At 46.7% G+C, this 16,038-nt stretch overlaps 1 protein-coding gene and 1 pseudogene across 2 annotated transcripts in view; both read right to left on the reverse strand.

The window, feature by feature from the left end:
- Window positions 1-496: 496 nt before the first annotated feature.
- Window positions 497-7,179, reverse strand: LOC114103108 (large ribosomal subunit protein eL6 pseudogene; annotated as a pseudogene).
- A 952-nt stretch (window positions 7,180-8,131) lies between these two features.
- The window catches only part of Qprt (quinolinate phosphoribosyltransferase), a 65,100-nt gene continuing 57,193 nt past the window's right edge, over window positions 8,132-16,038 (reverse strand). For both annotated transcript variants that reach the window (XM_027948712.3, XM_071605494.1), the window contains exons 2-4: window positions 9,244-9,779; window positions 8,649-8,780; window positions 8,132-8,577 (exon numbers count right to left, since the gene is read on the reverse strand). In XM_027948712.3, coding sequence (XP_027804513.2) covers window positions 8,359-8,577; window positions 8,649-8,780; window positions 9,244-9,779 — 887 coding nt within the window. In that variant the 3' untranslated portion in view covers window positions 8,132-8,358. The remainder of the gene's footprint in view (window positions 8,578-8,648; window positions 8,781-9,243; window positions 9,780-16,038) is intronic.

Below are 16,038 nucleotides of genomic sequence, written 5' to 3' on the forward strand. Positions count from 1 at the left end.
GTCAGTTCCTTGAGGACAGGAATGGTAATCAGTTAGGGTAATCCCTGGATCCATCACCTATCGAGACCCTGGCACATAGTAGGTGTTCAGTGAATGTTTGTTGACTGATAACTGACTACAACCTCACACAAGAGCAGGCCTGGAAGTGGGCTGCAAATCCCAAATCCGACTTCCACACAGGAAGTCCTGCTATTCTTTCAGAAGTGTAATGGGGCGAGGAAGGAAAGGAGGGTTGCCATGGATACCTCTGAGAACAGAAGACAGTGCTGTGCGGGAGGAGGTATGGGCAGGCACTGCCCAGGGCAGAGGATGCAGAGGCTCCACGCTGCACCCTGCTCTAGGGAATCATGGCAACCCCCACCTGGAATCCGAGTGAGCGGCTCCCAAGACGCTTTGGAGGCGGAGGTCACATGTCTGCAACCTGACCAATCAGCAGAGACCTCCACCCTCCTTGGCCAGTGTGATTGGCTAAGGTCTGGGAATGTGACCAATCAGGTCAGACCTTTAGCGTGGACCCACGAGAGAGGAGAGACATTTCTGTTGGGTTGCGGAGACGGTTGGGGGCCGTCTTCTCTTCCTCATGGTAGCCATATCGGGAGGATGATACCAGCGCAGAGGCAGTTTGCAGAGCCAAGCGGTCAGGACAGGTAATCCAGATGTTCACTGCAGGAGCGTCTCCGTCTTGGCCCTGGAAGAATTCCGGAGCAGAATAAGGAAGGGCACAGAATGGGCCCAAGTTTGGGATCAGCCATGACCCTGCGTTCCAACCCCGAATCTGCACCTTGCATATCATGTGCAGCATCCAGCAGAATGTTCCCAAGGTTAAGGTCTGATGGACGGTGCCCTTCTAGTGGCAGTGGTACACAGCAGCTGTCACCTGTGTGAAGTACCTTTGTCACATTTTTAACTACTATAGATTCATATACTTTAGCGTTAAGAAAAGAAACTCTTGTTTTAAAAAAATAAAGAAGAAAAAAATTAAAACAAGGAAAAATAAGAGAAAAAGTGTGAGTGAGATAAATTCTTTGTCCTTCACATCTCATTATTTGAGAGGAGGGGATACTGGGATTGAACTCGGGCACGCGACCACTAAGCTCCATCCCCAGCCCTATTTTGCATTTTATTTAGAGACAGGGTTCACTGAGTTGCTTAGTGCCTCGCCACCCTTGCTGAGGCTTTGAACTGTGATCCTCCTGCCTCAGCCTTCCCAGTCGCTGGTATGACAGGCCTGTGATTTTTTTTTTTTTTTTTTTTTTTGTGTGTGTGTGTGTGTGTGTGGTACAGGGGCTCAAACCTAGGGTCTTGTGCATGGGTGGCAAGCACTCTATCAACTAAGCTATATCTCCAACCCACAACACATTCTTAAAGCTATAAAAGATCCGTCTTTACAATCCGAGAGGAAGCTTCTGGAAGAATTAAAAGCAGAGCCCCTTAGAAGTGGTTATCTCAGGGGGATGGGAGTGGATGGGGATTTTTTTTTAACTCTCTTCATTTTATATGCTGGTAAGTAAATTAACTAACGGGGGAGTGAATTAAACATGTCAGAAAATTTATGATGAACTTTTTTGGGGAATTCTGCTTTAATTCTTATACTCAGAGCGTCACCAGATCGTTGACTCATAGATTGTGTAAACAGTTCTTCCAAATGTTCTGTGTTTTCCCCAACAGACTTTTCATCCAATGGAATTAATTAGTCAGGAATAAAATGTGTAAGACTTGATTTGGCCCTTGAAATCTTACATCCAATTTAGGTAATTACTATACCAACAATATAAAAATATATTAACTGTAATCCTTCATCTAAAAAAACTGCAAAGTCTCAGTGAGTTCCCCTTTTGGGCTCATAACAGATTGAAAAACAAAGCAGATTGTACAAAAATTCAAATTAAGTATTGTTTTGGTTTTTAGTGAGATTTACCAGGACTTTATTGCTTATTATTTTTTAAAGCGGGAAGCATGTTTTGTATTCAGCTTTAAAGAAAGGAATATTTTGGATGAGTGTGGTGGAACAGGCCTATAATCCCAGGAACTTGGGAAGCTGAGTCAGGAGGATCACAACTTGAGGCCAGCCTTAGCAGTTTAGCCAGGCCTAAGCAACTTAGCAAGACCCTGTCTCAAAATTTAAAAATAAATAAATAAATAAGGGCTGGGGATATAGCTCAGCTGGTAGACTGCTTGCCTTGCATGCACAAGGCCCTGGGTTCAATCCCCAGCGCCAATAAATAAATAAATAAATAAATAAATAAAAAGGGCTGGGAATGTAGCTTAGTGATCCCTGGGTTCAATCCCCAGTACCAAAAATAAATAGAAAGAAATAAAAGAAAAGAAAGGAAGGAAGGAAGAAAGAACGAACCTTTCTTTTTAAAACTGTATCAGTTACTTAGATTCTTGGTAAGAAATTCAGAACACCAATTTGTGAGGATAATTCCATTTTTAAAAATATTTATTTTTTAGCTGTAGTTGGATAAAATACCTTTATTTTATTTATTTATTTTTATATGGTGCTGAGGATCAAAACCAGGGCATCACACATGCTAGGTGAGTTCTCTACCGCTGAGCCACAACCCACCCTGATAATTCCATTTTTTAGAGGAAAACTGATCACATGTAGCCCTGGAGCTAAGGAATAACTGGTCAACCTCTGTAATCTTGTGTTTCTCTTTTTTCACGTCCAAGATCTCACCTTCCTGGTGTCTGGGCTTCTGCAGCTTCTGCTTCTTGAATTAAGCATCAGAGATGGTTGGGGATTTTCCCATTGCGGATATCAGCTTTTGTGGAGACGGTGATAACAGATTTGTGGTGTGCTCTATGCGAGGAACTCAATTGAGGGACAGAGGTCCGGTCACAAGTAGCAAGCCACTGCTCAAGTGCTTCTGGAAAACTGCTCTCTTCCTCTGTGGCGCTCACTGAGGATGAACGAGATGGTGCCGGAGCGATGCTCACACTGAAGGATTTATGCCCAGGCTCCATGACTTTTATTGCCCATCTTTGGTAGGATAGTACCTGGGCATTTTGAAGTTTAACCACCCTGGTACCATGGTTTTTGTCACCACCGATTGGTTTTGTGACAGAAGAACCTCCTTCTTTCAATGTTCCATTTAGCAGCTGAGTACTCTATCTTGTATTTCTGCCAATTCCTTTAATCAGGACAGGTTTTGGGCTGCACTGGGTCTCCATTTCTTGGGCGCCTTAACCTTAGGATTTCCCTTTTAAACTGTGCCAATGGCATCGGGCTTCTTGGTTCCAGGTTTCTTCTCTTTAGTGTCCGGCTTCTCAGCTTTTTCACCTGTTATTTTGCAAGATGGGAAAAAGAACTGAGTCCTCTGCTTGCTTTTTTCCTTTGGTTAAAAAGTGTCCAAATGGGGTTCCGGGTGTGACTCAGTGGTATGCTCAAAGCTTCCTTCCTAAGCATTGCAAACACCAAAGCAAAAGAGCATCCAAACTGGGCACAGTGGTGCACACCTATAATCCCAGTGGCTTGGGAGGCTGAGACAGAAGGATCGCAAGTTCAAAGCCAGCCTCAGCAAAAGTGAGGCACTAAGCACTCAGTAAGACCCTGTCTCTAAATAAAATACAAAATAGGGCTGGGGATGTGGCTCAGTGGTTGAGTGTCTCTGAGTTCAATCCCTAGTACCAAACACACACACATACACACAAACACACACACACAAACACACACACACCTAGGAGAACACAATTTGCAGGACAGCTCTTTATTGGTTCTGTGTGAGGCTCCTGACTTAGGTGAAGAACTGAAAGAGGAAAGAGATGAAAGAGGTTACCAGGAAGTCACCAAACTAAAGATATGTATGATCTCTTTGCCTCGCTAATTTTCCAGATGTGCTGTGCTGTATTCTAGTCATCAGAAGAGCAATAATTATCTAAAATAAGGAAAGTTCACATATACTGGGGAGAAATCAATAATAGAAGAAGTTATTCATTGCCTGTGGTCAGATGTTTGAGTGTGTGTGTGTGTGTGTGTGTGTGTTACTGAGGATTGAATCCACAGGTGCTTCACTGCTGAGCCACAATCCCAGTTCTTTTATTTATTTTTCTGAGACAGGGTCTTGCTAAGTTGCCAGTGCTAGCCTGGAAATTCTGATCCTGTCTCAGCCACCTGAATTATGGGGATTACAGGCATGTGCCACTGTGCCCTGTCTGGGGTCAGATTTTCTTAGGTATTTATAGTTTTGTTTCACAATCTTGAGCTACTTAGGGCTTCAGAGAGCTGGCCTTAAATGTTACTGAGTAACTGCCAAAATGATCTATGACTCAGGAAGTCATTGGAACAAAGTATAGAGATGCTGAAACATTTATGGAATTTTACCTACTCTATTGTCTTGGAAGGCTAGCGACAAAGTAATGTATGAGTCCCCAGAATAAAACCACAGTGGAATGTTTTTAATCCAAAATTGAATTATTTTAAGATACAGCTTGGTTTGCTAAGAATGTCTGATTCCACCCTTCATTGGCTGTGGCACACAAAATCTCAAGCCCACTGAGGCAGTCCACTGACAACCTGCTTTGACCTCTTTGACCCTGTAGATTGGGTGGCCTAGCTTTGGGTGTCCATAGCATCAGTTGGTAGTTGGAGAGGGGTGGAAGGAGGAATGGGTAGATGGAAGCATATGGGGTGCTTAGTATATATGGGTAGTCAGGAGGGTAGATGGAACAGCATTTGGTGGATGGGGTGGGTGGTCAGGCAGGTGGGTAGGTGAGAAAGAGGATGGATAGAAGCTGAGTGGGTGGGTAGGGGAATCGGATAAGCAGTAGATTAATGGAGGGGGTGGGTGTTGATGGGCTGGTGAACTTGAAGTTCACAGGGCTTTGAAAAGTAACTGAGGTGCCTTGGGCAGTCCGATGAGGATCTGATGAAGAAATTCAGCTAGAAAAGTGGATGAAAAACTCCCATTTCAGCTTTCAAGTTGTTCCTCAGCTTTCTTCTTGAACAGATGCTCTACTTGGTATTCATTGCCATCTTGGCTATTGTCTTCAGAATCCAGTGTCAAAAATCAGAGAAGGGAAGGTGGTGTGGTTGCAGTGCCCTCTGGTGGTTACTTGAGGATTTGGCGTTCTATATCTTTTCCTTAAGGATTCTTCATTGTCTGTTCTTCCCCACCTCCACCCCAACCAAACACAAGAATATAATCTCCCTGAGGTCAGATAATTTTATTTTCTTTTACTAATAGTTTCATATTCACCATCTGGAAAAGTTCCTGGCACATAATAGGTGTTCAAGAAACACTTATTAATGATAGATTTTAAATTCTGCCCCACCCACTTTATTGATGGGTGACCTTGAGCAGCTCTCTTAACTTTATAAAGCTTTGATTTCCTTGTGAGTAAAATGAAGATGCTAACACCACCCCCCACAAGCATTAACCAAGGGAAGGGGACATGTACTGGGTCAGGACACTCAGTCATTTCTTGTTTTCTTCCCATCCACCAGTCCGCACTGGTGCATCATATACTGATGGCAGTATATGATTTTCATTTAGCAAATTGATCTGATGGGCACATTTGCCAAATTAGCTTTACATCTGGGCATGGGGCAACTTGGGGAAATGATCCAGGATTAGTCTGAAACTGGCCAGGCAAAGAGGAAGTGTAGCCAGCTAGACAGGAAGATCCCAAGGAGGTGTGAGATTCCTTTTCTGCCACCCATCCCTCCCTCCCCACCCCCACAGCCACACCCCATCGTTCCTCCATCCTGAACCCAAAGGGCTCCCTCTGTCCCTGAGGCTTTGCTTTGCAGATTCTCCATCTCCTGCCTGCTTTCCTTTCTCTCCAACCCCATGGGCATGACCTGCATTCAAGTCCTCTTGGACAGCCTCCTCCTGACTCTCTGCCTCCACTCTGCCCTCTCAAATGCACCTTCCTGCAGTGGACTGGATCTAAACTACAAATAGGCTTATCTCATTTTCCAGCTTGAATCTGATTGTTCTTGGGACACAGTCCAAATCCTCTGACCTACCACTTTGTGGTCTGGAGCCAGCTCATCTCCTCGCCATCTCATCTTTCTTGATTCCAGTTTCAAATCTTACACCACACAATGCAAGCTATTTCTACCTCTGGGCCTTTGCCCATGCAGTCTCTTCTGCCTGGAAATCCATCCCTCTGCAAGAAAGGGTGTGTGCTGCTTTTGTTCACCCAAGATCCATTTCCTTTTCCTCTGGTAATGGATTCCTGCCCACCACCCCTCCATCCCCATTCCCCCCTCTAGGTCTCAATTTGGAGATTCCTGTAAGGGCCAATAAAGCGAGGTCCTAAGCAACTCAGCAGAAACCCTGTCTTTAAATAAAATATTAAAAAGGGCTGGGGATGTGGCTCAGTGGTTCAGGACCCCTAGGTTTAATCCTTGGTACCCCCCCCCAAAAAAAAAAGTGACCTTAAGATTCAACCTGGCAGATTTCTTTTTTCATTGCAGTGCTGTGGGTGTGACATATATCCTCCACAGCTTATCCTCCAGCCACACCCACACCCACACCTCCCTCCTGGCCACAGCCCACTGTCTTCATTTCATCCCAGTTTCACCCATTTAGTTTATCCATTTTGGTCCTGGAGGTGTTTTAGTTTGGGACTCCTGGTTCACACTCTGCTGCTCTCCGGCTGATTCTCCCCTGAATCCTACGTGTTTTGCCTTCCAGTTCCCAGATCACCGCTGAGCCCGAATCTCCTGCTCTGCTGCCCAGGAGTGCCCCTGTTCTAAAGGGGTTCAGTTCTCTCCCTTCAAGCATGAGGAGCAGGGAAAGCCATCTTGCTGATGTATCATCCTTGCTTCTCTTGAAGGAAAGAGAGGAGGACCCAGGGTGGAGGTGGGAATTAGCGTAGGTACATCGCCCACCTGGCACTTCTGAGCTAAGACCTATGGGAATAACCCTTTTGGCTCAGCGCTTCACCCAAGGCAACATTTAGGTTAGTCCAGCATCTCCATAAATGAATCTGTCTGCCTCGTGCTTTCTAGGTAAATTCTAGGATTGAGAGGAGTGTGATGGCAGCCATGGAGGTGAGCAGGACCTGGCGGTGTGTGCTTGGGAGCTGGCCTGTGTCCTCTGCTTAGATCCCCAGGTCCTGACGTAGTGAGGAAGAAAGCTTAACATTTGGACATGGACCCTCCGCCTGCCTCATCCTCACTCCCTCACTGACCTTTGCTCTGGCCCCAGCAGCTGTGTCCACCATCTTCCCCACCAAGTGTTAGCCCCATAGGGCCAGATCCTAAAAGGCCTTTACCCAAATGGGAGTCTTTCGTTTTGGGAAGGATGCATAATGAGGTGTTGGAGACCCTAGAAGTGAGGAGGGGACAGGTTCTCACTGCCACCAGAGAGCTTCCAGGGAGGTGAGGGGCAAAAATTCCTAATAACTGGTACCAACACAGGCATTGGATGGAATGTTACAACTGAATAGCAGACCTCATGCCACATAATCTTCATATAGAAAAACTATTGATTATAAAACATCTTTTTCTCAAAAGAACACTATCAGTTAAACTATGAGCAACACTTTCTTATTGCTTACGGTTTCTATTTTGTACATATGGAAAGAGCTATTTTAAGTCAGGCAAGATGGCCCGTGACTATAGTGTCAGCTACTAGGGCAGCTAAGGCAGGAGGAGCACTTGAACCCAGGAGTTTGTGTCTAGCCTGGGCAACAGAGTGAGAGAAACCCTGTCTCTAAAAGAAGAAAGTAAAAAAGAAAGCTATCTTGGGCTATTTCAATATGGATTTTCTTTTCCCAGTGCTGGGATCAAACCCAAGAGCTTATGCATGCCAGTCAAGTGCTCTAACATTGCAAGCCCCTTCAATATAGATTTTGTCAGGGGAGTGTACTAGGGATTGAACCCCGGGGCACTCTTCCACTGAGTCACATTTCCTATTTATTTAAATTTTGAGACAGGGTCTTGCTAAGTAGCCAGTCCATTCGACACTGGATTTATATTGGGTATCTGTGAGCTTCATGCATAGGCCACAGTGGTTGCATGATGACAGGGGTCTTGCTATAAAACACTGTGGACCATCACTGATTAAAGGGGCACCCTGACATCTTAGAAGGTAGCATGTGAAAAACAAATGTGCATCTTGGAATAGATGAACTATGGTGGTCTCTAATACTTACTCTAATACTTGCTATGTGATAAGTATCAAACCTATAAGCTTAGGTGTTTATTAGGCTCATTCTACAGATTAGGAAATTGAGGTGAAGTCAGTCCCTGGCAGGTCACAGAAGCAGTAAATGGCAGAGCTGGAGCCAAATCCAGCCTAATGCTGAGTGTATCCTGTTGGCCACTGAACCTAAAGATGTGTAACATAAAGGGTCCCAGCAGGTCATGTTGACACGGCTGTGGTGGTATCCTCTTTGGCTTTAGGAACGGCGGGAATGGGGCACTGGAGTGGCCCCTTCAGCAAACAACTTGAGGGAGAAGTCAAGGGCCGGGGCAGCCTGGGTCAGCATCCCCAAAGAGATGACATCAATGTGGGGCCCACAGAACTGAGAGATGTTGCTCAGTGTGACACCCCCACTGGCTTCCACAGCTACTCTTGGGAACTGGGCCTTCAGTGCCTGGGCTATAGGATGCAGCTCCTGCAAGACACAAGGAAAGGGGAAGTGAGAGCCCCCAAAAGCCCCCTCCCAGGAATCAGAGGCCACCTCACCTCAGGCTTGAAGTTGTCCAGCAGAACCAGGTCGGCCCCAGCCTCGGCTGCACGCACAGCCTCCTGCAGGCTGCTGCACTCCACCTCCACCTTCAGAGCGAAGTCGACTGCCTGCCGGGCGCTCCTGACTGCCTGCCAGGCGGAGGAGAGGGGGGGGGAGGATGGGTGGCCTGGCACCAGGCACTAGGGCCCCAGGGAGAAGGCACTGGCATTCAAAATGGCCCAGGTGGATAACGAACCTGGGATTCATGAGGAAACCCATCGGGGAGGTTCTATGAGGTTAAACCACATAAGAGGACCATGGTTGGGGGTGAAAAAATGGACCTGAGTTCAGCTTGACTCAATATTCAAATTAAAAGGACCGACACTGAGGGTGGCCCTGTGCCACAGCTTGTGAAATAGGCCCAGAGTTCAAGCGATCCACCCAAGGTCCACCGCCTGCCATTGACAGTGCCATTGACAGGCAAGTCTGACTGCCACCTGAGCAGATGGGACAGCTGGGGGTGGAGGAGTTGTTTCCCTGACCCCCGGCCACCAGGCAGTGGTGGGGGCGAGGGTCAGATCGGAACGCGGCAGGGACTCAACAGACACGCACCTTCTCCACACCACCGGCGGCCACCACGTGGTTGTCCTTCACCATCACCATCCCTCCCAGGTCGTAGCGGTGCGACGCAGCCCCGCCCACCAGCAGCCCGTACTTCTCCACCAGCCGGAAGCCTGGCGTGGTCTTCCTGGTGCCCGCCACGTGCCCTGTCCAGCCAGTGCCCCTGGCGATCTTCACAGCCGTGGCGGCGGCGCTGGCAATGCCACTGCAGCGGGCCAGCATGTTGAGGGCCACCCGCTCCCCCAGGAGCAGGCGGTGGGCGGGGCCCCGCACCTCCGCCACCTGGACCACGGGTACCAGCTGCGATCCCTCGGGGAGGAGCCAAGTGACTTGGCAGTTGAGTTGGGCAAAGATGGCATCGAAGAAAGGCCGCCCAGCCAGGACCCCGGGGGATTTGGCCCACAGAGCTGCCTGCGACGGGGCGGCCCCAGTGACCAAGGCGGCGAAGTTGAGGCCTGGGCAGTCTTCTCGGAGCCAGCTGTCTGCCAGGGCTGCCAGGGTGGTTGGGGGCAGCAGCAGAGATAAGCCTGGGAGGGAAAAAGAGAGACAGCTGTGGCGTTGGACTACCTCCCTTGTAGCCAAGGGTGACAGTCAAAATAGTTAACAACTTATCAAATAGGACACTAGCACTCAGGGTGAAGACCAGGATCTCAGGGAAGGGACTGTCACTCAGGGTGGGACTGGTGCGTTTGTACAAGGTTGCCAAATGGAGCAAATAAAAACACATCTAGTTAAACTTCTGATATGCATTAAAGATTTTTTAAAGAGCACATGTGCTCCTTCCTGTCATGACTGAGCTTCCCTTTTTTAAACTTTATTTACTTATTATAGATTTAAAAGGGGAGGGCATGAGATCAACACTCTTAACAAATTTCTTTACTCCTTTCTTTCTTTCTTTTTCGTTTGTTTGTTTGTACTGGGGATTGAACCCGGGGCACTTAATCACTGAGCTACACTCCCAGCCCCTTTTCATTTATTTTTAAATTTTTGAAACAGCGTCTCACTACATTGTTGAGGCTAGTCTCAAACTTGCGAAGCTCCTGCTTTAGCCTCCTGAGTTGCCACCGTGCCAGGCTCTTTTAACAAATATTTTAGTATTCAATGCCGTCTTGTTAACTGCAAATACACTGTTATATAGTGGATCACTAGAATTTTTTCATTTTGCAAAACTGAAACTCTACTCATCATATAACAATTCCCCAGTCTGCTAGCAAACTATCCCCCTTCCAGTTTCTGGCAACCACCACTCTACTTTGTCTTTATTATTTTGACTATTTTATTTTATTTTAAATTATTTTTTAGTTTTAGGTGGACACAATATCTTTATTTTATTTTTATGTGGTGCTGAGAATCGAACCCAGTGCCTCACGCATGCTAGGAGAGCATGCTACCACTTGAGCCACATCCCCAGCCCAATTTTTTGACTATTTTAGATACTGGATTCTTCCTCCTCCTCCTCCTCCCCCTCCCCTCCCCTCCCCCTCCTCCTCCTGTTTTTTGTTTTGTTTTGTTTTGTTGAGTACTGGGGATTGAACTCAGGGCACTTGACCATTGAGCCACATCCCCAGCCCTATTTTGTATTTTATTTAGAAACAGGGTCTCACTGTGCTTAGCACCTCGCTGTCGCTGAGGCTGGCTTTGAACCTGCCATCTCCTGTCTCAGCCTCCTAAGCCACTGGGATTACAGGCCACACCCAGCTAGATACTGGATTTCTTAGTATACATCCTTGATGACATTTAGAACATATTAAACATTACCTATGGTTTATCTGAAATCCAAATTTAACAGAGTGCTCTGTATTTTATCTGGCAAGCCTAGTGCTGGGTCAACAGCTAATTGCCAACTAGAAGAGGAGCATTTCAATATTTTAGCAACACATACAACCATCCTGTAGGCACCACCTGAAGGTCACCCTGCCTCCATTCTGGTCTGCTTTGCCCAGATTAGTTATTTATAAACTAAGCCCTCCAGCAAAATGGGACCTTGTGTCCCTTTCATCCTAGTACCTCTATAGTAGCAAGTGCTTTAAAGCTGGAAATTCGGAATTTTACTGACGCAAAGGACCACAGGGAAAGGTAAATGGGTGAGGGCACCTTTAAATTGGCCACAGGATCAGAACCAGCCCCTTTGTGGTCATGGCTGGCTGTCCCACCGCATTTGGACATCTCTCTTAAGGCTGAAGCTTCAACAAACTGTGATCTCTCTAGAGATGGAGGCCGCACAAGGAGAGAACTCAGCAAAACTGATTTGAACCCCTGTTCAAGGACGTGGGCAGAGTCTATAATGTCCTTAACTGCCTGAACCCAGGGGCTATTCTTTCAGGACTGTTGAACTGCGTGACTGCAGAGGCAGAACCCAGACGCAGTACAACATCGCCATCTATCGGCCAGAAAAAGAGCTGCAGCCTCTTGGGCATTTGCCACCTTTGCCATTGGCTTCCCGGGGTCTAGGAAACAATTAGCTTGTGCTTTCACACACGCACGCACTTTGGCTTGCTCTACTCTCAGAAGCAGGCGCTCTCTTGTTTGTCTTTTTCCTAAAGCCAAGCACTCAATCTCCACCCACTCATCGCACCTCTCCTGCACCCCACCCTCCTCCACACTCTCTCTCACATCTGAGCTGTGAGCTGCCTGTGCCTAGGCTGGGTGCTGAGAGCAAACCCCTTGACCCCGTGTACACCCATCACCATCCCTCGAGGAGAAGGCCTGGGAACAAACGGCAGCCATGCAGGGACCAGCCCACCCCACTTTATTCAAACTAGTGAAACCAAGCATTGAGGATGTTTGGGTGCTTAGCTGGGTTCTGCAACTAACAAAGGAAGGATGTTTTGCGGTCATTGCAGAGAATTTGTAATATGTAACACATAGAGAAAGGATAGTCTTTTCTTTTCTTTTTAAGTTGTTGATGAACCTTTATTTTATTTGTTTATTTATATGTAGTGCTGAGAATCGAACCCAGAGCCTCACACATGCTAGGCAAGTGCTCTACCATTGAGCCACAACCCCAGTCCTGAGAAAGGGCATTCTTGTTCACTACCAGGAGTTTGATGATCAACTGACAGCTCAATAAGAGGGCCTTGGGGCAGCTAGGCCCATCTCTTGCCTGTCTATTGTATAACATGTGGCTAATGAGTGGCAGGATTAGCCAAAAGAAATAATGATCATTATTTCGAGAATTGCTGAAACTGAAAAACACCTCATGACTAAGTAATCAGGTAGGGTGTGCATCATCCAGGCCTCCTGCTGCAGGAAGGCGCCCACCAGTCTGGGGAACACCCAAAGGCCACCTATATAAAAACCATCTTGGATCAGCTTCCTGGCAAAAAGGGCTCCCCTTTTCTCTTACTGAGCTGGCTTGCCAAATAGTCACCTTCAGAGACACAACACCTGGCCTCTCAATTTAATTGGCTGATCATGGGAGAGGCAGCCAGACAGTAATTCTGGCAACACAAGATGCATTGATTTTTTTTTAAGCAAATTTGAATCCTTTATTTAATAGCCAAGGAGCTCAGTATCAGATAAACAAACTGTTGCATCTATACTATGGAATTCAACTCTGCAATAAAAAAGTAACCAACTACTGATATGCACAACAATAGGAAGTTTTTGTTTCAAATATATAATTATTTTAAGCACAAAAAGCAAGATTCAAAAGGGGATGTAGCTCATTGGTGGCACACATGGGCAAGACCCTGGGTTCAATTCCCAGTATATTAAAAAAAAAAAAAAAAAAGGCCACTGACTATATAACTCCATTCATATGATGCCCTAGAAAAGCAAAACTATAGCAACAGAACAAACAAATAAACAAATGGGTGGTTGCCGGGGCGTAGGAGGGATTGGCCACAAAGGGGCAGCACCCAAGGGCTGTTTGAGGATAGAACTGTCTTATCTCTTTATCTGTGGTGGTGGCTACGCATCAGATGCATTTGTACCCAGAAAAGATGAATTTTACTATTTGTAATTATACTTCATAAAAGTCATCTTTAAAATGAAACAATATAAAAAGAACATATGAACGGATCACTCAGAGTCTCTCTTTCCAAACCAACTCAGGCTCCCCTGAACTCTTCAATGAGGAGGCCCTCACTTTTGAACTTCTGTGTTTGTTCTGTATTGTCCAATTTTAGCAAGAATCCTGCTAAGAAAGTTTAGCCAGAATTCCCCCACCCTCCTGATCACTCTCAGCATCTGATTCAGTTCTTCTGATCTAATTCCTCATCCTGTGTTCAGCAGTTTTTATTTTGAGACAGGGTCTCATTCAGTTGCTTAGGTTCTTGCTAAGTTGCTGAGACTGGCCTCTAACTTGTGATTCTCCTGCCTCAGCCTCCTGAGGAGCTGGGATTACAGTCCGGTAATTCCATTTTTCATTCATTCATTTTTTTCCTTTTAAATATTGGGCATCGAACCCAGGGCAGCTCTACCACTGAGCTTACCACTAGCCCTTTTGTTTGTTTATTTATTTTTGGAGACAGCATCTTGCTAACTCGCCCAGGTTGGCCTCCGACTTATGATCCTCCTGCCTCAGCCTCCTGAATAGCTTGGAGGACAGGTGTGCACCACCTCACCTTGTTCGTTCATTCTTTTGACCCATCCTTTTTGAGCACCTGCTCTCCGCCAGGTACTAATTGCTGGGCCACAATGGTGACAGACTGGGCAGCTCTTTCAGGGGTGTCTATGCCTGTAAGTGCCTTTGTTACCATCACCCCAATACACCCCCTCCACCTCTCGCTCCTCTGTGGGGGCTTCTCTTACACATCTTTTATTCAGTGGGCCTCACAGAGCCCTGCACTCAGCTCCCTGTCCTCTCGCCACTGCCATGCTCTGTCACTGTCTTCTCCCTACAGCGGCCTCTGCCTGCTGTTGAGTTTTCTACTGTATTCTAAGTGCCCTGCATGCTGAACTGTACAAATCTGCTGCTTTTTATAGGTTAAAAGAAAAGGTTCAATATTGCCCATTTTGTGTTAATGTTTATTTTTTAGCTGTAGTTGGACACAATATCTCTATTTTTTATTTATTTATTTTTATGTAGTGCTGAGGATCGAACCCAGGGCCTCGCACATGCTAGGCAAGTGCTCTACCACTGAGTCACAACCCCAGCCCTGTGCTGATAGTTTATAGTAAGTACTCAGTGATACTTATCGCCTCAGAGGGGCCACAAGTAAAACGACTCAGAACTCAGACTCCAGGACCACACCACCTGGGTTTGAAAGTATTCACTTTTAGCTGTGGCCAGTGACTCAGCCTTTTGGGGGCCTTAGATTCCTCATCTGTAACAGGGACAATAATAATAATGGCCTGATTATGTTATTATTGGGGAAGAGATAAAGGGCTGTTTTATGGATTGCTTAATCCCCAGGCACTATCTCTGAGCCAAGTCTCTGGACCTGGGGTTAGAAAATAGCAAGAGTTAACATTTACAAAGCCCAGGGGCATCGTCTGGCACATAGTAGGTGTGTTTGCAAAAGAAATGACTGAAGCATTTCCCAAGTGTGGTGGGGGCACTGGAAGATGAGGTGACTAATTGTCCCTGAGAAGGAATGAGTCATGTTTGCCAGACAGAGGTGTGGAGTGGAGGCAAGACATTGGAGGCTGAAAAAAGAGGTGTTTGGGGCTCAAAGGCAAACAGCAGAGGTAGGGAGAGGGATGAGCAGAGAGTGCACAGGAGAAATGGTGGAGGCGAGGCCCGAGTACAACAGCACTGGCCTATTTAGCTGAGAACTTGGACAAAATCCCAAGCCAGCCGGAGGAGGGGACAGCAGAAGGCAGTAACTGAACAGAAATCCTGTGGTGAGTGGGCACCATGATTCTTATATGCTGTCTCATCTGAAACTCCCCACCAGGGATTATTCCCATTTTACAAGTAGAGAAACCACATCTCAAAGTTCCCGTAGGGTGCCTGGGCAATACAGTCTCTCAGCAGCCCAGCTGGGGAAAGGACCAAGTTTGATTCTGCAGATATTAAGGTTGAGATGCCTGCAAGGGACGTGGATGGCCATTTCCAGACAGTGGGTAAGAGGATGGGTCTGGACTTCCAAAGAGATGGGGGGTAAGGAATAGAGTTGGGAGCCACCAGTAGCACATGGGTACCATGACTGAGTGTCAGGGGAGGAGATTCCCCCAGGACAGGAAGAAGAAGAGGGCTCTGGGGAAGATCAGTAAGACAAAGACAGAGAGGTGTGGCTCTCGCTTTGAGGGGCAGTGCTCCGAGAGAATGTCCAGATGTCTGGGAGGAGAGGGTTCAAGAAGTGGAGTGGGCCCACTTGAGAAAAAAGACTGAAAATGGGCCACTGGACTTGGCAAGTGGGAGGTTGTGGCCAGAGCAGTTTCAGTGCACAGTGATGAGGCAGAAGCCACATCACCATGGTCAAGAAGTATGTGGGAGGTGAGAAATTAGACAGTGGGTATAAACCACTCCTTTCAGAAGATATAAATAAAGGTCCTCAAATGAATCATTGGAAATCTTTTCAAACTTTCAGATGCTCAGGCCCACTCCAGACCAACTCAATAAGAAGGAGGAGGGTCCCACGCATCGAGGTTCTGGAAGAGTCACCCCCACCCCTCTGTGACTATCACGCATGAGGGTTAAGAAGCCATGCTCGGGCTGGGGTTTGAAAAAGCACATGATTAGCATGCAAGAAGCCCTGTGTTCAACACCCAGCACCCAAGGGGAGAAAAAACGAACCAAAAAAAACAGTGTTCATCTCAGACCACAACATATTTCTGTATGTCCATTGATTTGAAATGCCGGAAAAAGCAAATCAATAGAGACAGGCAGCAAATTAG

Source organism: Marmota flaviventris, chromosome 19 (assembly GCF_047511675.1).
Source record: "Marmota flaviventris isolate mMarFla1 chromosome 19, mMarFla1.hap1, whole genome shotgun sequence".
Taxonomy (NCBI): Eukaryota; Metazoa; Chordata; class Mammalia; order Rodentia; family Sciuridae; genus Marmota; species Marmota flaviventris.